Source organism: Strongylocentrotus purpuratus, unplaced genomic scaffold (genome assembly GCF_000002235.5).
Source record: "Strongylocentrotus purpuratus isolate Spur 01 unplaced genomic scaffold, Spur_5.0 spur5_scaffold_8, whole genome shotgun sequence".
Taxonomy (NCBI): domain Eukaryota; kingdom Metazoa; phylum Echinodermata; class Echinoidea; order Camarodonta; family Strongylocentrotidae; genus Strongylocentrotus; species Strongylocentrotus purpuratus.
In genome coordinates this window covers 1,912,269-1,933,729 of record NW_022145614.1, presented here as the reverse complement: position 1 = coordinate 1,933,729, position 21,461 = coordinate 1,912,269, and the positions used below count along the sequence as shown (strand labels likewise).

General features: G+C 34.5%; 1 protein-coding gene across 1 annotated transcript in view; it reads right to left on the bottom strand.

The window, feature by feature from the left end:
- Window positions 1-807: 807 nt before the first annotated feature.
- Window positions 808-21,461, bottom strand: part of LOC577690 (carbonic anhydrase 2) — a 36,476-nt gene continuing 15,822 nt past the window's right edge. Inside the window, exons 2-8 of the mRNA XM_777904.5 lie at window positions 14,272-14,469; window positions 10,905-11,023; window positions 9,550-9,645; window positions 7,995-8,057; window positions 7,053-7,104; window positions 4,633-4,742; window positions 808-3,239 (exon numbers count right to left, since the gene is read on the bottom strand). Of these exons, the coding sequence (XP_782997.3) occupies window positions 3,108-3,239; window positions 4,633-4,742; window positions 7,053-7,104; window positions 7,995-8,057; window positions 9,550-9,645; window positions 10,905-11,023; window positions 14,272-14,469 (770 nt within the window). The 3' untranslated portion in view covers window positions 808-3,107. The remainder of the gene's footprint in view (window positions 3,240-4,632; window positions 4,743-7,052; window positions 7,105-7,994; window positions 8,058-9,549; window positions 9,646-10,904; window positions 11,024-14,271; window positions 14,470-21,461) is intronic.

The window sequence follows — 21,461 nt, the reverse complement described above, 5'->3', positions numbered from 1 at the left end:
GAGAGAGAGAGAGAGAGAGAGAGAGAGAGAGAGACTGAGAGAGAGAAAAGAGAGAGAGGTTCATGTTTTTTAATAACTTTTTTTAATTAATATACTTTTTATATTTTTTATTTTTTAAATAAATAATATATTTATTTTCCTTTTTCGGGAATGACCTCCCTCTCTAGCTCGCTATAATTGACATTAGATTTTGGAGGAGATTTAAATTCGCCCTTATGATTCTCATTGCACATAGTTGCAAAGTTTGGAGAAAACATCAAATTTGCTCATAGACTCTATCTCCTTGCCCAGAGTATGATACACAAAATATGCAATAAACATCTAAATTCCCAAATGACTGGTAAAAAGACTAATCTACCTCATTTTGAGAGGAACGATAATATCGTGTATCATGTGATAGCTCACATGACTTTCGTGTGACAGCTAGCAGTTAAAAATAACTTAAAATTGAGCACAATCTCTCCTCTCTCCTGCAAAAGAATATGAATCATAATGAACTCTTGTAATTATCAGTGAGACCTATGAAGGCGATCTTCATATCAATCTTGGCCCTACTTAAAAGTACAAATTTATTCAGTATAGCTAGCTAGGCCTATATATAAATTGAACATTTTTGGCCTTCGATCTTTTGGAAAAAGACCAACATACATCATAAAATGCTCCTGGTCTCTCTCTCTCTCCCTCACCCTCTCTCTCTCTCTCTCTCTCTCTCTCTCCCTTCTCTCTTTCTCTCTCATCAACCCTCGCTCTCTCCGTCAAATTTCCCTCATTTGGTTTAGGGAGAAATTAAACAACACAAACATAATGTGCATTTATGATATTCTAGTTTATTGTCCCTATTTTCTCATTTAATGTTCCTTAAATTTATTTAAATACAAAGTAACCGAGAAATTGTCTATAACGGTTCTAATCGCAATTGCATCCATGATATCTGTTATGCAAATAAATACAAGGGTTCAAGCACTTTACCATCAAAACATGATTAAATAACATGTGTTTACAACCAAGGAATGTCTAAAATCACTGACTAACTTAATGAAACAAATATCATTGTTATCACAGTCCTTGCAGCTGAATGAAGCACTATAGTCTGCATGAAATACGACCTTGTCTTCGAGAGTTTCTTACCAAAGTCAACAACAACTGAATTATTATTTCATGTCCGGTATTATAAAACCAAAGTGTATAATAATACCTATATTTTACCCTGGATGTATACACTGTAAATACTAGCATGTTTTACATCTTGTACATTGTATCTTTTACTTTCAGCCTCGGATATCACCAGGACATCACTAAATAACCAACATATTGAAAGGAATATCGCCTTATAATCTTTTTATACCATGTGTGTTACAAATTGTTATAAATTCATTCTTGTATGTCCTGCATGATCAAATACATCTTGCCAACAGTTACCAATTGCTCTACACTTAAACCTTGGATTTATACAACAATAAAATATAATATTTACCAAATATGAGGCAGGGTTATTATGATTTGAGCAGTAGCAGCACCAAATATGCATTGTTCTCGACACATTTTTATTACTAAAGTAATATATTACAGGACATATGAAGTGCTTCTAGTTCCTTTCCACACAAAATATTAAACCATGCATGATCTCAAATACATAATATATTGGTTTGAAAATAGATGTGATATTGTATGGTTCAGAAAAAATATATATCTATTCAACTTCTCATAGTTAATAAAGACTCTGGTTAAATCTATATATCTGAAAATCATTTCTCTTTCCATTACATAATTTCATCTTCAAATGTATCTGCATGATTACAAGAACAAAATAAAAATAGCAAGAAATAGATGTGACTATTTCTAATATGATAAGTAATATTTGTATATCAGTCTTGTCATATTTGGTGAGTATTTGATGAGTAGCAATAAAAATAGAATTGGTCATTTCTACAGCACTTTTACTTTAGATTTGATGGGAAACCCCATTGATAAAAAGAAAAGAAACTGTTTGTTGTTGTCTGCAGCCATGATTTTTAAGCTTTATAAATTGTCATTTATCATCAGAGTGTTTCATACAATAATTCTATATCTGTCATAAGAAAATATTCATCTATAAATAAATAAACTACTGATCTGTTTGCATCCACAATTCATTTATACAACCCAACATCACTTCAACAATAAATGCATATAATATGATATACAAATTTACACCATCCACTCTAAACACTACTATTATCTAACCACTTATCATGATCATTTTTTCATCTATTAATATCGTTGATTTTACTATCTAAACTGCATGGATAGTTTCGCAAGGTTTCAGGGTTTTATTGCATGGTAAATATGTGCACCGTTTATATATTTTATAATATAAATTCATATTTTATATCATATCAAAACTAGAAGCTCCTTATAGTCCTAGGTACAATGAGAATCTCTACTATTGAGTGTCTTTGCTACAAGGTGGTGCATAGGGAAGACAATGTTTTGGTTACACACGACTAAGTAGATATGAAGGTTCCACATCACGCAAAGCATCATTAATAATAACAATATTCAGTTCTTGTATAGCGCATATCACATTATATAAAATCCCTATTAGCGAAGCTTCGAGTATCTACCATGTTGATCTCTTCTCGTATCTGAATGAAACCTTCATCTTTCAAATGACATAAAGTGCATGATTATTATATTTCTAATTAAGAGAAAACATTGATATATATATATATATATATATATACTCTCTGTAAAGATGATTGTCAAAACCACAGGGTGAGGTTCAATATCAAATGAGAATTTCATAAAAACGTTACAAACAAAATATCTGTTCACTTACATTTTTTGTGTTAACAAAATGCTACTGTGCTTTAGAGTTCGTCCTTTCCCCCCCCCCCCCCATGTTTGAGGATAAATATATCTGAGACCAAAATTTACAAATTTGCAGAAAAAAGTGAAAGAGATATGGACATGCAGCTAAGATTTCATCCATCTGTAAGTATAACTAGCATACATTACACTCCAAATATAACACATATAGGTAGAAATAAAGAAATGACCAGTAACATCAATCAATGAAGGTATAATAGCATCTAGAGCTCCGGCCATCATGTCATCTGTGAGGGGGTCTAGTTCTCGAAGGTAGCCCTGACCACTCGGCCGTTGAGATCACAGAGTGGACGATAGTTGTTGACCAGCTTACCACGACCCTCGAAAGACTCACCATCACAATGATCTTGAAGGTTACGAAGGACTTGAAGCTGAAAGATTACAAGATGAAAGAAAAGATTGTGAATGAAACATTCTGGTTTGGATGAAACAGCGCCATCTATAGTTCTATGACGCATTCTAAAATGTGTGTGGTATGGAAATGATGTCACAAGATCATTTGCTTGTCATTGTTTCAATACCAATGTTCATTCGTAGCACACAACTATTGTATGCTACGTACAGTATGAAACATTTCATCATCAAAATTTAGGGTAAAAATGGTAAAACATTGAAACTTAATGTACAGTGTAAACCTCATCAAAGAAGTGGAAGGTATATTGGAATTACCTCTTGGAAAAAAAGGTTTCTGTAATTTGATAATCTCCTCAGTAGGTGAGTATTAGGTGATAATTACATTAAAAAAAAACATAACTGACAAATTGATTTGGGGGCTAGTTACACTGGATGCCTGCATACCTAAGATATTGCATATTTAGTCATTACATATATGCAGCAGTAAAGGGGAACCAATGCATGGAGAAAGAGTTACTGGAGAAATATATTCAAGGTGACCCTTTTCCTCTAAAAAAAGTGCTGTAACAGCAGAAAATAGGGAGGCATTGATTCTTAATTTCTATTTTGTTTACCTATTGTATGCAAAATAGGGAAAAATTGATTCTTAATTTCTATTTTGTTCACCTATTGTATTCAAAATAGGGAAACGTTGATTCTTAATTTTTATTTTGTTCACCTATTGTATGCAAAATAAAGTATTTGTAATGGGTATCCTGCTTGAATATCCAAATTACAATACTGGTAGTGTCATATATTAAGGGTTTTAGAAATTAATTACTTGGACTTTATCCTGGTAACAGAGCTACCAGTATAATCAACAGAAAAACTGAATTAGGGGTTGCTTACTACCGGTAATTAAGATTTAGTAATGTTTCCTCTACGAGATTGATCGTTTCAGCTACTCCATCCAAATTGTTAATCATTGACATGTAGTTTGAGATTTCAATATCTCTGGGTAGAATAAATATATACAAGAACCCTGCTGTGAATACAGAAAATGACAAGATTTTGTCTTTCATCTGCTCTAAATCTAGATAAATTTACCAACCAGTGCTGATGAAAACCTTTAAGTAAAATACCTTGAATATTTTTTCTAGAAATTATAGTAATCCTTACAAGGACTACCGGTATTTATAAACACAATGTACAAACTCCTTCAATTTTGAAAGTAGAAAGATTACTGGTACTGATATTTTAGACTTGTTTATGAATTTCACAGCAAAAAAAAACTAATGTTGCATTTAAAAGAGGAAAGGTAATATAGTAAATGAATGAATGGTGGAATCATTGGCAAATGCTTTTTATTGCTACTCTATACAAAATTCATTAAAACCCTATTTACAAGAAATAGAATGGTTTCTTTCTAACCTGTTCTTCGGAGACTTCTATGGCGTCTTTGAAGAGAATAAAAGAGACACTCTCATAGCAGGGTGGTGTAGTGAGGGAGCCCTCGTATGTCCAGTAGTCCTTCTTATTTTCTGTAATATCAACAAATCATAGGCAAGTGACTAATAATTATCTGTAACTTAGGTTTTGCCAGTAGTTCATCATTAAAGATAATTCCATTACAAAAAAACAAATAATTCTAATTGAGCTCTTGAACTGCTAATATCATCTATGGAAGAGAAATAATCATCAGATCAGATAATATATGCTACACAGTGTGTCAAATGTTGATTCTTTTGCTTGATTCTTTCCTCACAAAAAGGAATGATCTATTAGAAAAACCTTGGTGTTAGTCCGTTGTTGTACCTGAGGAAGTATATGAGATGTTCAGATATTTCTAGCCAGAAGAGAAATTCATATCATTGCCTAACCTACGTATGTGACCTACATTCAACTTGTAACACAACGGTCTCATCCAGCTGTACCAATAACAGCCTTCTTCTGTTTGCAATTTAGAAATTAAAAAAATAAAAAAATATCTCAAAAAAAAAATCAAGGGTACAGTGTCAAGGTGCACTTATAAACCTTCTAAATTCCAGATAACAGCTTCTTCTGTTTGCGATTTTCTATTGGCTTTATAAGTTTCTAACAGATGAAATGTTTGCTCTTGATGATTGCATAGCCAACAACAGGTAAATCAAACAATTATGAGAAAATGATCTCATCAGCTTAGCCAAACATATCTTTATGAAACAGAATCTGTCCGGGACACACCCAACAGCTACGTATATTTGATAACATTTTGAATGTAGTACAAAAAACTATGTACCATTCAGTATTTCTTTTGCTTGTTCACAGGTATCTTTTATTTTATTTTTTTAATTTAAGGGGAGGTGTGTTCTGTGAAGGAAATTTGAGGCAGCACATTATATTTGGCAGCCAGGCTTTAAACCACCCATTAGCCACAATCCAAGCCAATCCAAAATGTATTTGATATAGCGCCTTTTCCTTGCAGTTACAAAGCGCTGCACACACGCTCCACAATGTTTGGGCCACTTAAAAACAAAAGTTAGACACTTCTCAGAGATCAGTCAAGTATATGTAGCCTGTGATAAAGTAATTTTTAGCAGAATAGATTTTAGTTACTTGAGCAGTTTCTTGAACTGGCTAAGCAAAATAGCAAATGTAGGGAAGATTTATTTGTGTTGAAGCAATCAGTATTCTCTTTTTAATATGTAAGTATTAAACAACTCTATCATATCCCAATCATGGAATCAAAACATCTATGATAAATTATATTTTAGGGGGGGGGGGGGAGGAATGAGGAGCAAGACAGTCAGATTCTCAAAAAATCAGTTCACCATATATTGTTGCAGTATCTCTCTAATAAATAATGCTATTGCAAATGAATCTCTTAAAAAGAAATCAAAAGTACAGTGTCAGGGTGCATTTCCAATTTTAGCTTGCACTTTAATATAATCCTTCCAAATTCCAGATAACAGCTCTCTTCTGTTGCTACTGATATCTAAATCCGTTCCAAGGAGAGATTAGCCTGTATGCTCTACTGTCAGTTCCAACCCTGTTTGTCAAGAGAGTCTTGAATACTCTTGATCCCTATTTACATGATATGATATATAAGTGGCTTCTACTAAAGCTCACAAGGAAGCTAGTTTACCAGACTGTACATGCAATCATAAAGCAAAGAATCTCTCTAGTATATGATGAAAAATACATTGATGGAAACTTGATCTGTGTGATGGTTTTGCAGTGATTGTAAGTGATGTATGACGTGCGAATGTCTAAAAGTTCTCTAGTATATGATGAAAAATACATTGATGGAAACTTGATCTGTGTGATGGTTTTGCAGTGATTGTAAGCGATGTATGACGTGCGAATGTCTAAAAGTGCCAAGTCAGTGTTGACATTATGCAGAAATATATGTACCAGCAACAATTGCTCTGCACTTTGGTTGTAACTCTCTCATTTGCCATCACTAGCTGCCAATCACAATTACTAAAAGATTATGTACTGTCCATTACAACAGCTTTGCACTGATAATAATCTATTTCTGGGCTACTTTATAGTCCCTTTATCCCTGGTGTGAAGTAATTTTATACTGGAAAATTGGAAGTTGTAAAAAAAAAAAAAAAAACATTAAAAGACCCTACCCCCTGAGAAATATAATGGGTCACATTCAGGAAAAGTATAGGGTTATGATAGTGTTTGGTCTAGAGGTTAAGTTAAGAATTCAGTTAGTGTAAGAAATAAAACTGGAGCATGTGTCATAAACATAAGTTTCACTGGTTATGTGATAACAAGGAGTTGTTGGTGTACAATCATATAGTTATCATAGAGCTCTGTGTTATACCCTTGATATGATAGTATTTCATATTGTACTATACCTGGCAGAAGACAGCTGGGGTCAAATCCACCCTCCACAGGTGCAGTACAGTTCTGTACACACAAGAAGAAAACAATAACAATCACAACATTTTCAAACAATTGTATCAGACTGATGCTATGCAGTTAATTATTAGCTATCCAAAGAGATAAAATGTGTAACAGAAGTCCTCTCGACTTATCAAACTATAGAGATATTTATAGCACACCCTACAAGAATCCTTACTCCAATCAACTAACAAGTCCCTGCTCCAATCGGACCGTCCGGTATTTGGACATACAAGGGGCTCAGAGAACAAACAAACTGCCTTAACAAGTAATGCAGACCCTTGAAAAAGGTCCCCAAAGTAAAACATTATTAGTGAGCCCTGGACATACAACTATCTCCCAAACAACTTCCCCTTTGGTAAAACCACCTCAACATACATTGGCCCCTTGTTTAATATTGCCCAAACTCAGAGATGTTTATCAAGGATTACCTTTGGATGTCTGGGACAGTTAACCTAGTTTGCTCTAAATACAATTATCTCAAATTGGACATCTAGGATTTCTTCCGATCTCTTTTTTTAAATAAATAAATCATGTATAACCTTGACATCTTTTTGTGTAACACACATTTCCTATAAGGCCCAAAAAAAAGATACGTATCATGAAATCTACAGTCGGCTTTTAAAAAAAGTTTTTTTAATTTTTTTACCGATTTTCAGGAAAAATATGTATTAAAGGATTCAAAACTGAGAAATATCAGCCCAAAGAGGGAGTTAAAAAAAAGAAGATTTCTGACTGACCGACTCATGTTTTGGCACCTAAAGGGCAATACAACATTTTTTTTTTAGGCCTATTAAGTTTCATACCATATTATTCCAAACTCTGTGAGGAGTTTATTCTTTTATACTAGATGAGATAAGATAAAATAATTTTATGATGATATTAATAATTCTCACCTTGTTCAGAGCCTTCTTCAGGCAGGGTACCAGCTTTTCAAACCCAACATGAGGTTTCCCAACCTGAAAAAATAATACATTTTGACAAATAATCAGAGATATTCTGGGATTACATGCTAATCAACCAGATTAGCATCAAACATGACGTATCATATGACCCTAGCCACACACAAAAAGTTCAAAAACGGGTCATGCTCAGTAAACTCATAATTCCTGTCCTAAATCCTGAGGAAAGTGTAGCCTACATATCCTTGTTATCTGGGGTCACTATCATTTACAATTTTGTAAGGGAATAATTTCTCTACTTTACTTCAGCATTCTCTATTTTGCTAAATGAATAATAAAGATGATAGTATGTGATAGAATATACAGTGAGGAAGATGACGGTAGTCATGTTTTCTTGCAACGTTATATCCACTGTGTGAGAACAAAACCAACAGGACAAGATAAAAATCAGACATTTTCACCATTGCTTGAATGATGCATTCTAATGATATGCAATCTACTCTATGAACATGACAGACAAAGAAAGCAGACAAAATATACAGTTCCTCAGGTAGACAAAGGAACATCATTTCACTGCTATTATGTAAAAAGGTGAATATGCATATGTGACACCTGTTCTACACATTTTTACATAATAGCAGTGAAGGGATGTTCCTTTGTCTACCTGAGGAACTGTATATTTTGTCCGCTTTCTTTGTCAGTCATTTTCATAGTGCTATTAAATGATGATGAGTTGTACTAAATGAGACATACTCCTATTAAAATACAAAGTATATTGAAAAACAATATCAAAGTGTTTATTCAATGCCTACCATAGTAACAAAATCAATTAAAGCTATTCTTGAGCATAAAACAAATTCAAATCGCAGTCAAATCTCATTGACATCATACAAGTAGAATAGAAAATAACTTTATTTAGTGATGTTACGACAATCACTCCATCTCCTAATACATTTACAGTGTAAGTATCTGTGTAATTTTTCATTAATTTAGCACAAATTTCATATCAAAAAGTATTTAGTGAGTGTATCATTCATTAAATCAATGACCCATACCATATCTTTAAAACAGTTAGTACTGAAAAAAACATCGAGTTCCTAAAAGGTGAAACTAAGGTACTAATTGTTAAAATTCTGTTGTCATAAAAGGAACTTTCCATTTAAACATAATAACGACACTTCAATTTAGTATTTGAGAGTGTGTAGAATACATTATATGGCTTGGCTATTCAGTGACCAATCCAAATTCAAAAGGTGCTTGATCATTTCAAGGTTTACACTGCCTTTTGGGGGATGAATAATATCCCTATAATATCCTCATAATATCCTCTAATTTTGCTGAAACCCTGGACATTAATTCTTTTAAATATATATTTTTTTTTAACTTTGTAAATTGAAGTTATGTAATACTCGTTGAGGAAATATCTATTGAGTTTTATTACAATGTCTTTTTCATTAGCAATTCCATCAACATTCATCAGGATTTTCCATCAGTCTCCCAGACATGGCCTTTACAGTCTGAGAGACAACGAGCCTCTAGAGAGTCTTACCTTAATGAATGAGCCAAGAACAGCAATACCCTTATCACACTTGATGGCATCGCTCACTGCCTTAAACTGTCCAGTGTTCCAGTGAACCAGATGAATCTAAATTGGGAGCAAGATGAGATGAAATTCTCATGATCAATTCACATTTTACTATGTAGTCCACATGAAATTTACTTCAATAATGCAAATATGTTTTTTTATTTATTTTTTATTTTTAAGAAAGCCTAATGTCAAAACAGCCAAGCCATGTTTCAACATATATTGTAACAGCAGAATTGAATGACAGGAATATGGAGAAATTGTATACCAGAGCAAAATATAAGCCCTTCTCATTTGAAATTAGGGAAACCTGGGAAGTGACAATATTTTCATTTGAGATACTTTGTCTCCTCATTTCAATTACAGCCAATCATGGAAGCAGTCATTATTTTGGTTTTCAACGAGTCATCATATTTTGTCCATCACTTGCTGAGTGAGTGATAAAGATTATTTTTAGATAATAGGACCTCTAGCTGGCAATGTCCTGAAACCTAGAGTGTGACCTGTCTTGCAAGGCAGTTAAAAGAATGTATAAAGAAAGAGGTCTTCATGAGCTGCAGGTCCCAGGTCCCTACATTTCAATGTAAAGAGGAATTTTAAAAACATTGACTACGGTAGGTTTATGGTTTCACGATGCAGGGAGTCCTGTAGTCCCATAGTGAGAGAGAGAGGTGTTGATTTGGTTTCATCCAATGGAAGACTACTTGACACCATGGGAGAGTAGAAATTAGGAGAGAGTCAGAGAGAATGTTTACCTGTAAATCTTTTATAGACAGGTCACCTGCTGAGACTAGCAAGAAGTACCGGTATATTAACTGTGAGATACATGATATGATTTAATGCCCCTATTGGGGGGGGGGGGGGGTGACCTGACATTTGCTCCTTGAACATTGCCCCTGGCTTTTTTTCATCAAAGATACAGGGATAGGGTTAGGGTTGCAATCAGGTTTTAGGTTAAGTTTAGGTTTAATGTTAGGGTTATGTGTATATTATTGGGTCTAACTTGGTTGAAGGTAAGAATTTGGTTCATGTAGAAAATAGTTGTTAGACAATCATCACATTGAGCAAGTGTGGTACAACCCCAAGGCTCTAAGAATACAAAGTGGTCTTTCTAAAGATACAGGTAGTTGCTATAGAGGGGTTGACTGTTCAGGAGGGCGTTTCACAAAACCTTTTTTCAATGACAAATGACAAAAATCAGTGACAACTCTGCTGATAACCAATCAGAAGCAAGGATTTCAGTAGCTTATAACAAAAACTGTCATTTGTCATTGAAAAAAGGCTTTGTGAAACAGGTCCCTGGAGAGCTAGGTACTCACCTCTGCTGCATACTGCTTTCCATTGATGGTATGTTCTGCTCCTTCCTTGTCTTCTTTGCCCCAGTGAGCATGGAACTGAACAAGCTGATAGTTGTCTTCTAGAGGACCCCCGCTTAGATCTATCAGCAAGAAATCATTATACTAATTGGATGAGGTGATCAATGAGCATGCTTCAAAGGCGAGTTTACATCACTCTCAATACCAATTGTCAAATTATATAGCTCAATCGGACATGCTTCCAATTGTACAACATTTAATTCACATATTATTATATGAGGGATGGACTCTAGCATAAGGACCATACTCCTTTTTTGCTCATCCCTTCACTCTCAATATGTTATGTTTTTTGTTTGGATGTATGATATTTACGTATGTTTATTCTATATTTGTAAATGTGACTATTGTATATATTCTGTATATTTAATGATGAGTGTAAATAAATGAACTTGAACTTGAATGAAGAAGAATAGTATATACTTCACTGAAGGGCAATCCAACCCATGTAGCTAACATATGAATGCAGACAAATCAGAGAAACATATTGTGAAAGTTTGTTTTAAAAAAATGGACAGATAACATGAACATTTGCATGTGGATATTAATTGATGACATGGTTAATTGACCCTGACATACTAAGGAGATTAGAAAACAAGGAAATATAGCTCTCTGATGACACTAGAGTGTTAACCTTGGGGTAATGTTGATGAAACAAGACAAAAATATTGATTGAAGTAATTTTGTGTGTAGGAGGAAATAAAAGAAAATGATCCAACATTTATAGCAAGTGACATTTTCAGAGCACCAATTCAGAATTCGTTCTCAGATTCGAAATAGACATAACTTCCCAAATTGTTAATCTGATTTCCCTGAAATGCTTGTAAGTTGCAGTTTTCAGCTTTCCAAATAATCCTGCTATTAAAGTTGAATTACCCTTTAATCAAATCACTCATTTCCCTACCACATCTGGAGAGTTTCTATTAACACAAACACTTGAGAAAAATGATATAATGCAACTCTGTACATATTTAAAAGGGAAGACTACCCTAGCATTAGCTGGATATGAACAAAAGCAAGGCAAAAATCATCATCATACACTGATTAAAATGTTATCATATATTCAAATAAAGAATACATAGATGAATATGTATGGTAGTGGAGATCACTACAGATTGGCAACTTCAAGTCTTAGAAATCTGTGGTTTCTTTATCTCTTTATCAGATTTACGAGATCCTGATATTTTTCTGATCAGTTCAAATCTACTTGATATCCGGGTTATATTTCCCCTTTAACATAGCCTGTCTTATCTCACTTTTCTCCTAAAATTATGAGTTTGAGGTGCTCCATGTAGAATGTATATTCCTGTCTCTAGGAGGGAACACACACTCACCCTAGGAACTACCCTAGGAAGGCCCGTTGTCATTAGCCTGAGTTATCAAATTAGCCTGCTAATCGTAATCCAAGGAAATTACCCTGTCACTTCTAGCTTGAGCTAATTTGTAGTAAAAATGAAAATAGTGGGCTATATGTCACGCTTGCACCTGGGAGTTTAGCTCAAGCTAATATCCTACAAAGCAAACCAGGGTTTGTTCATGTATGAAACAGCCAGCTATTTGGACAACTAACCATGAATTGCAAGCTGAGACATACTTAAACTAGAGCACGCTCTATAGCACTAGCTAGTTCCTCGAGCAAGCAAGTGAAGATGGGTTGACTCTGGCTAATGGAAACAGGGAATTTCTAACTCTATTAGCTTGAGTTTGTTAAACTCTATTTTCTAGAGAAGTATTGGCTGGTTTGAAGCCTGGGTTTGTTAAACTCTATTTTCTAGAGAAGTATCAAATGGTTTAAAGCTTTCAAACTCTATTTTCTAGAGAAGTATTGAATGGTTTAAAGCTTGAGTTTGTTAAACTCTATTTTCTAGAGAAGTATTGAATGGTATAAAGCTTGAGTTTGTTTAATTCTATTTTCTAGAGAAGTATTGAATGGTATAAAGTTGGAGTTTGTTAAGGCTAATGAAAATGCACCTGGAGCATATTCAACCACTCACTAAATCAAAAAGTTGGAACAAGCAGCAGGAACATCTTTCCTCTCACCATAATTAATTCCTGTTGTGCCCTTCCACTTGCAATTAATACCACAAGGATATGGGAATTATTTATTCATGAATGCCAATTAATTAGAAAGCTCTGGAATATAAATTTAAGTGGTTTTCACTGCTGCCTTATTGTTAGCTTCTTTACAAATATGAAAAAAAGTAATTGTTACATCATTGACTTTGGTCATGATTGAAAAGGATGAAAGAAAAATTTCCTAACCACTATCACTTATTGATTGGTTTTATCTTCCCATGCATAACGGTGTGACGCACAGAGAAATGATAAAAACAATAAACATCTACTTTTGCATGTACTCTGATAGAAATTGTCAAGTGTTGGCGAACTTTTAGTTTTACTTGTTTACAAGATGAGCTTTCTTACTATCTCTCTGTTAATAGGTCAGTCATATATAAACTAATTACATGAACATTTATATAAAAAGACTCACTGAATGGATATAATCAAAGAATTAGCATAAATGAAAGAAGAAAAAGCTCAGGGATATGATAACCCTTTCATTTGATTATATTCTTTTCTTTTTTATTTCTATTTTTTTTTAGACTTAAGTTTCACCCCTGATTTAAAAGAGTCAGAATTATACAAAAATTCTGTATGATCACTGATCCAGTTTATCTTTGAAAACAACATTAAACATCCATCGGTTTTGTGATAATATCCAATTTGTAAAGATTTGACATGCAAGGGCGACAAAAAACCATGTGAAAATGACAATGTGTTATGATTATTAAATCATTTAAAACTTTAAAGAGGGTAATAGGGAGCTGGGGACTGATTTTCTTTCAAATTATAAAATGTGCACTTTCCACCATTAGTAAGATCTATTACAGTACTGGGGGGGGTGGGGGTGTTTCACAAAGATCCTAACTCTAAGTTGGACTTTAAAATTATGGAGAGCCATTTGTAGCCTTAAAAAAAAATATATTCAAAAGCAAAATCAAATATTTTAGACTTTTTATAAATTCCACATCAAGAACATGAAATCTCCTGGATAATAAAAAATATGAAGAATTTGAATCAACATTTTATGCCTTTTAAAATAACTTTTACAAAATATTTTCATAGATGCTAACAGCTTTCCATAATTGTTAAGTCCAACTTAGGATCTTTGTGAAACACCCCCAGGTCAGGCAGGTGAGTGATCCATCTAAACCTCTCCAACTATCTCACTTGTTTTGTTTTATGTTTTTTTTAAAACAACAAATTGTCCAATTTTCTTCTTGATGATGACCTTAAGACCTTTTATACTTACTATAGTCACAGGCATCGATGTCGACTCTGAAGGTATGCCCATTATTGACGAGAGCCTTGGTACGGCTAGGGTCATAGCTGATCTTCAATGGTCTATCAACAAGCGCAGTATCAAAGCGAGCATCTGTGGTATTGATATCAATAGGAGATTGCCTCTTTCCACCGGCTTGCGGGAAGCTCTCGTGCCAGTGAGCCGGGCCTATATGAGTCAAAGAGATCAAAGAGAGAACACAAATTAAGCACTCAAAATATACAACTGATTAAGCTCTAGAAATGATAGAACTGTTTACTTCATGTATTTCAATTCAAGCATGTTTCTCTCCGTCACTCTCCCGAACCCTTGGTTACCAACTATTTGACTCGCTTCAATATCATTCGCGAATTAACCTGGACCACTTCAAAGCTTCACTCAAAACTCACATCTTCCTTCAGACATTTAAATGCTATATTGGAGGAGCTCGCGCCTCTGAATGTTTTTTTGAAACAGATACCGGTATATGGCGCCATACAAATGGTGTGAATCATCGTCATCATCACCTGCTATGCATTTATAACGCATTTCTATGAATGTAGTTCACTTTATTTGTTTGTATGTTGGGCAAGCCTCTGGCAATCTTTTCAGTTGTCAAAAGAAACTTTTAGCCAAAAAGGCATGCACAAAATTATTCAAGAGGTGTATTGCTCCACTGTCAAATTCTTAACACTACTGTAATGAAAGTCCTACCTTTGCCCTGAAACTAAACACTAAACCTAACTGGAACCCTAACCCTAACCCTAAACCTAACCATATACTAACTCACGGTCGTAATATCACAAATGCTGAGGGATGAAGATAGGATCAAATGTTATTGGAGCAGATATTTGATTGAATGTATCTTGTCATACTAGTGCCCTGGGCCTCAGCCGTCAAAGAAATCAGAGATAGAGAGCTTGACAACAAATTTGGCGATGAAGCTGGTGTGGACATATCACAGCTCAGTCAAACCAATGTTTCCTGAGAAAAGATACTGTACATTGGAAGTAGCAAAGCCTCACAGAAAAGCCATCTGTCTTTACATCCTTTATTTCAATTGATTGATTAATGTTGATTGCACCTTCTGTGTATCACAATACAAAATATAAATTAATCTAGCTATTTCAGACTTTAGATGGCAATAAGGAGCTTCAAGAGACAACAGAAAAGAGATAAATCTAGTTATTTAAGACTTTAGATGACAATAAGAAGGTTCAAGAGACAACAGAAAAGAGATTAATCTAGCAATTTCAGACTTTAGATGACAATTAGGAGATTCAAGAGCCAACAGAAAAGACTTCAGATGAAAATGAGGAGAGCCAACAGAAAATAGATTGATCTAGCCGTTTCAGACTTTAGATGACAATTAGGAGATTCAAGAGCCAACAGAAAAGAGATTAATCTAGCTATTTTAGACTTTAGATGACAATTAGGAGATTCAAGAGCCAACAGAAAAGAGATTAATCTAGCTATTTCAGACTTTAGATGACAATAATCTCCTTATTGTCATCTAACTGGTGTGTTCTGCAGAACACTCACATAGACATCATGATTACGTTCTTTGATACATGTTTTATTGAATTAATTAAATTGTATTGTGGAAGCAATTAATCTTTATTGTCCCTGGACACCACCCTGCAAACCACTATGAGTAGCGAAGGATATGTGAAAGGATATGTGAGGAAGTATCAGGTTCACCTTAATAACATCTTATCCTCCTATACTTTATCATTCTGGTACCTGGGTACTAGAATTCTGCTGGTAGATGATGTATTACATCTACTGGTGTTAATTGAGGCAGCAGATATCATTTTAAGCATCTGCTTATAGCTAAAAGATGAACTCAAGATCATTTAGCAATGAATTAATGCCCATCTAGGTCCCACCTGACCCAGAAGATTGAATAAGAGCTAGCTCCCAGAAGTGCATCTCATTCAATCAGTACTATCAAATAACAGGTCAAGTGCCATACAGACCTTGTAAAGCTAGAAGTCAGTGTCAAACAAATCAAGGCCATATTTCTGCCTGGCACCAAACAGGATATATTACAAGCTATGGAGTTGTCTACAAAGTGGAATGGATTATTCATTATACAGTTCTCGTTTCAAATACCTGATCACAATAGTTCTTCATCTTGTCTAAAAATACATTTGATTTTATGATACTTATGAAAGGATTAAATAGTTTATTTTTGTGTACCACAGAACAAGCACCTAATTCTAGTACCTTTACAAAAGGCAAGTTAGCTGTAAACAGTAGTAGATTGCATGAATGCTCTTAGTCACAGACAGCAGCACACTCACTAATGTATAGAAAGAAATCTTGGGTAGTTAGACTAATCCATGGTGATACACAAGTCCTTCAACTTGCACCAGACAAGAACGCATATTCATCGAGAGCATGCAGGGCAATCCTATTTTGCCTGGGAGATGAGCTTATTATCCTTGAAAGCTTGCAATATGACTGACTGGCACAGCTACATAGCTAGTGTCTGGTGAAATAGGAATGCTCTTAATTATGCTCCTCAAGAAATCTTGTCAGTCTAAAGAACCAAGTCACTTATTTCAGATCTCTATACACGGGAAGGGAAAAAAAGAGAATCTACTCTGGAGAGATAAAATAATGCTTGCTTTTAAATAAGATTCAAGATTGCAACAACATAAACTACCCCCCCCCCTTCTGCCCCTCTCTCTCTTGTTTCTTATCTGATCTCTTAAACCCATGAGACCATTGTTGCCATTCTCTCTGAAAAAATGTCGATAAAATATCAAAACACTTGAAGTATAATTTCACCATGATTTCAGGCTACTTGTTAAGCAACAATTTGCCAAAATTATCATAAGAGATTAGGGTTAACCTCAACACTAACAATTTGCGATAGAATTTAACTTTCCTTTAAGGCATTTTATCAGTAGATGATAAGATTATTCTGCCTCTAATAATCATATCTCGAGTCAATTACACAGGTCTATAATCCAAAGAATACGATAACAACATAAAGTCAAATAATTAATGATTAATAATTAATAATAGTGACCCATCAAAATGATGACCTATCAAAAGAAAACTTTGCATCCAATAATGGCAAGTTATTCATTAACAGAATTTCAAAACACTTGAAATATGTTCTCCAGATGCTTATCAGAACTGGCAACACAAAATATCAAGCAAGTAATTAGCAAAATTAATACCTGAGGGGAGACAGAGGCTAGACAGAGTTAATCTGTTGGTTTGCCTCAGACCAACCTGAAGATGACTGTTCACATCTCATGGTGTGGTATAAGTGACAAGATTAATGATATTAAAATCATTTAGCCTACTTTTGGTATCTCAGGCTAGACAAAGTAATCTTTTGGGTTTAACACGTACTAGCCTGAATATGACTGTTGTTTCATGTTGATCATAACCATGGTTATAAGTTTATTGATATTAATCCATCAAACCTTGTGATTTCTCTGAAAATCAGCTGCCTCGGTAAGAGTCATGGTGACATCGTGACTAATTACAGAGCGTGACTAATTACGGAACGTGACATGTCTAACATGGAGTTCAATAGTGCATCAATTGCATTAATTAAAGGGGTACAGGTGTGACAAATAGACAAAATGCAAGAATGTAGGAACAAATAAACCCCAGACCACAAAGATTTATTTTACGAATCAACCACAAAACGATCAATTTGCCCTGGCATTCAGCAATATTTACACTTACATATTACTCCAACAAGTACAAAGGAAAGAACATGTAATGAATTCAATTGTTTTTAAATTTTGTAACATACAGTAAATAAATATAAAATACAGATTCTCCAATATTTTCCATGCATCTAATCAGAATTACGTTCTTACATTTGCCCCCCCCCCCCAAAAAAAAAAATGACTTTGCAGAGAAAACATTCTTTACTGTATGTGACAGTGAAAAAAAAGATTTATGATTTGAAAGCTTGAAAGAACTACAACTATCAATTTTGTTTAAAAGATTATTTTTCATTACCCCTTGAATGTGTGCTGATGAGTTAAAATAATTACACACACTTGTGAAATAAAGTACTTGTGATTTTCATGCACGTTTTCCTCATGATATGCTTGACATGATCAGGATTTAATCAACTCATGAGACTCACACTTCATCAATCCTCAACGAGTTTGCTGAGCCATAAATGAAGGACATATTTAAAGTAACATTCAGAAATTCGCCAGCTTCACCATACATTCTCACAAATCGAGATAATATAAAAATGTCATCAATCACAAGTAAAATTTTAGGATTAAAAATAGTATTTGTTTCAAAATGAAATTCTAATAGCATTAACATTAACTTGATAAGAAATATATGCTCAAGCGCAAAGATATGTTTGGTTATTAAAGTGTACATGCATGCACTGTACCACGTACATGAATGACTTAGCGATGCACATGCTTTTGCCAAATATAAATAACTTCTTTTCATATAAAACTGTCTGACAAATCTCATTGATTTTTTCATAAAATAGGAACAATAACAAGTGCAGTGACATTTCATACAATAGGTTAACTAAATTTACTTATGCTTCTGCAACAAAAACTATTACTAATACTATTACTCATAGTCCACACTCATATCAATAGATTGTTTGACCCAAAATATTTGAAACTCATGTTTGATTTTGAATGTGATGAGGGGATCTTGTTTTGTTATGACAGGAAAATGTACTGGCTTTTGCCAGTTTTCGTCTGAGTCAGTTTTCTGATAATATCATAACTGACCTGGTTAAATCAGGGGGCATGATCAGAAATCTTTGTACAGTTCAGAAATGGCGAATTGGCAAATGAATCTATAAGCAAGAATAGGAATGTTAACTGGGGGGGGGGGCGACCAAACAAAGTGGAAATGGGAAAAAGAAGGCATGATGGAAGGAAAAACATGAGATGAGAAAGAGAGAATAATGTAAAAATAGAAGATAGAGGATGGAGAGGACGGAGGAAAAGGAGAGAGACGGATTACATTTCCGATGAGTTGGCTCGACATGTGCCTAAGAAGTTTGCGGATGAATGTACAACAATACGAAAACAGAAGTTCTATAAAATTGTCTTTAAGAGAAAAAGAGAGGTTATTTCTAAAATGAAATGGAAGGGGCTATGTGACTTTCAAGGAGGAAATTACAATTTCTATCGCCCGTGACGACTATTAGGAACTTCCTATTTTTTTGTAAATTCAAGAACATCCTGGGGCTCCGCCCCTAGATACCTGGCAAAGAGTCTCCCCCTGCACCCCCATCTGCAACGATAGAAGTGGTTCCCAAGACAACCTTTTGTTGTATAAAATTGGAGAGAGTGTGAGTTGTATGTAGTTAAAGCTTTTAACAACCACTCCCGTGGACCTTTTAATTATTACAAAATTTCTTTTTGTATGCTGCCTTGAGATCACTTGAGAGAAGAAAGGTAACGATGTATATAACAAGAACCCCTATTCAGTGAGGGATTTATCCTTTTATACAGATGGATCCTTCTACCATTCTTGACCAGAAGTGTGTTTCAAACTCAATGATGTGGGTATCATCCCATTGAATGTTGGGTCCAGTATTAAGGGTGTGTTCTGCTGCTTAATCCCTGGGATGGATTAGAGTTTTTTTCTAAAAAGAAATGAAAGGGCTTTTTGACTTTCAAGAGCAATACAAACTCTAATCCATCCCTTGAAATTTAAATGCACTGCCTCCATTGTGTGCTCTTTTCAAAGAGCTTAACAAACCATTGGATTAAGCAGCAGAACACACCCTTAATACAGGACACAACATTCAATGGGATGATACCCACATCATTAATTGAAACACATGTTCTGGTCAAGAATGGTAGAAGAACCATCTGCATAAAAAGGATAAATCCCTCACTGATTAGGGATTCTTGTTACACATTGTTACCTTTCTTCGCTCCAGTGATCTCAAGACAAAAATGAAATGAAATGGCTCATTGACTTTCAAGAGCCCTTTCATTTCATTTTAGAAGTTACCTCTCTTTCTCTCTTCAAGACAATTTCTTCTCTTGAAAGTCAAATAGCCCTCTCATTTCATTTTAGAATAATTACTGTGAATGCAAAATTATAGTTTATATGGACACATAAAAAGTCATTCATACAGATTTAAAAAAAATTGAAATAAAATAAATGAAGTTATACTTTTTAGGAAATGGGAAAGCACATACGGACATTGTGTGTAATGCATAAACTATCAAAAGAGATGGGAGGAGGTTGGAGAGAGAGAGAGAGAGAGAGAGACCCCGGGGGGGGGGGGGGGGGTAGGATAGGAGACAAGAGGGCACAGAGAGAGACACAGAGAGAGATGGGGGAGGGGTGAAAGAGGAGAGGAGAGAGGAGGGGTGTGGCCTAGGGAGAGTGTGAGGTGGAAGGGAAACAGAAAGAGAGATAAAGAAAATACAAAAGCACTGAAATGAATTTCAGTATTAGTAACTGGAAGGTTCAAACAGACAGCCTGTATTTTGATCAAATATCCTTATTGAAAGCAAACAGTCTCTGATTTAACCTCAGGCAGAAATTACCTCCGAGCATTTTCAAAGGGTGATAGACACACTTGAAAGGTAATTATGCAGCCTAAGTGGAGTGTAATGCTATTAAAATCAATTTGTAACACCACATAATAGCAAGACTAGCAAAAGTCATTCAATGGAAACCATTAACAAACCGCAAATCAATCAATATTCTAATTCATGTAGCATATGTATAAAAGGCAAATTCATTTTTGCAGGGTTCATACTAAATGTGTAATATATGATCCAAGTTGTTGACACGTCCATGAACTCAAGCCTAACTGAACTTGTGACCCAACCATGCCTCTTGAGGAAAAATGATAACAATTCCATCTGCTATCATGAAATCTATTACAAGAATACTTAGCAAATATTAATCTTCACAATAAAAAAAAAATTCCTTTACTCCTTTAATGTTGGAAAACAGTTATCAAAAAATGTTTTAAATCAAATGATCACTTTAAAAAAAAAATGTTCCGTTTGCTCTGAACCTCTGTTAATATATATGGCAGCAAGTCATATCTTTAAGTTGGTACTTTAATTGTCACATTCAGTTTATCTCCGAAGGAGGAACAAAAAGGGTAAAAATACATGAATATTATTTGTTCTGCCCTACCTACGGAGAAATGCATGTTTTGTGCACCTTCTTTTTCAATCTCG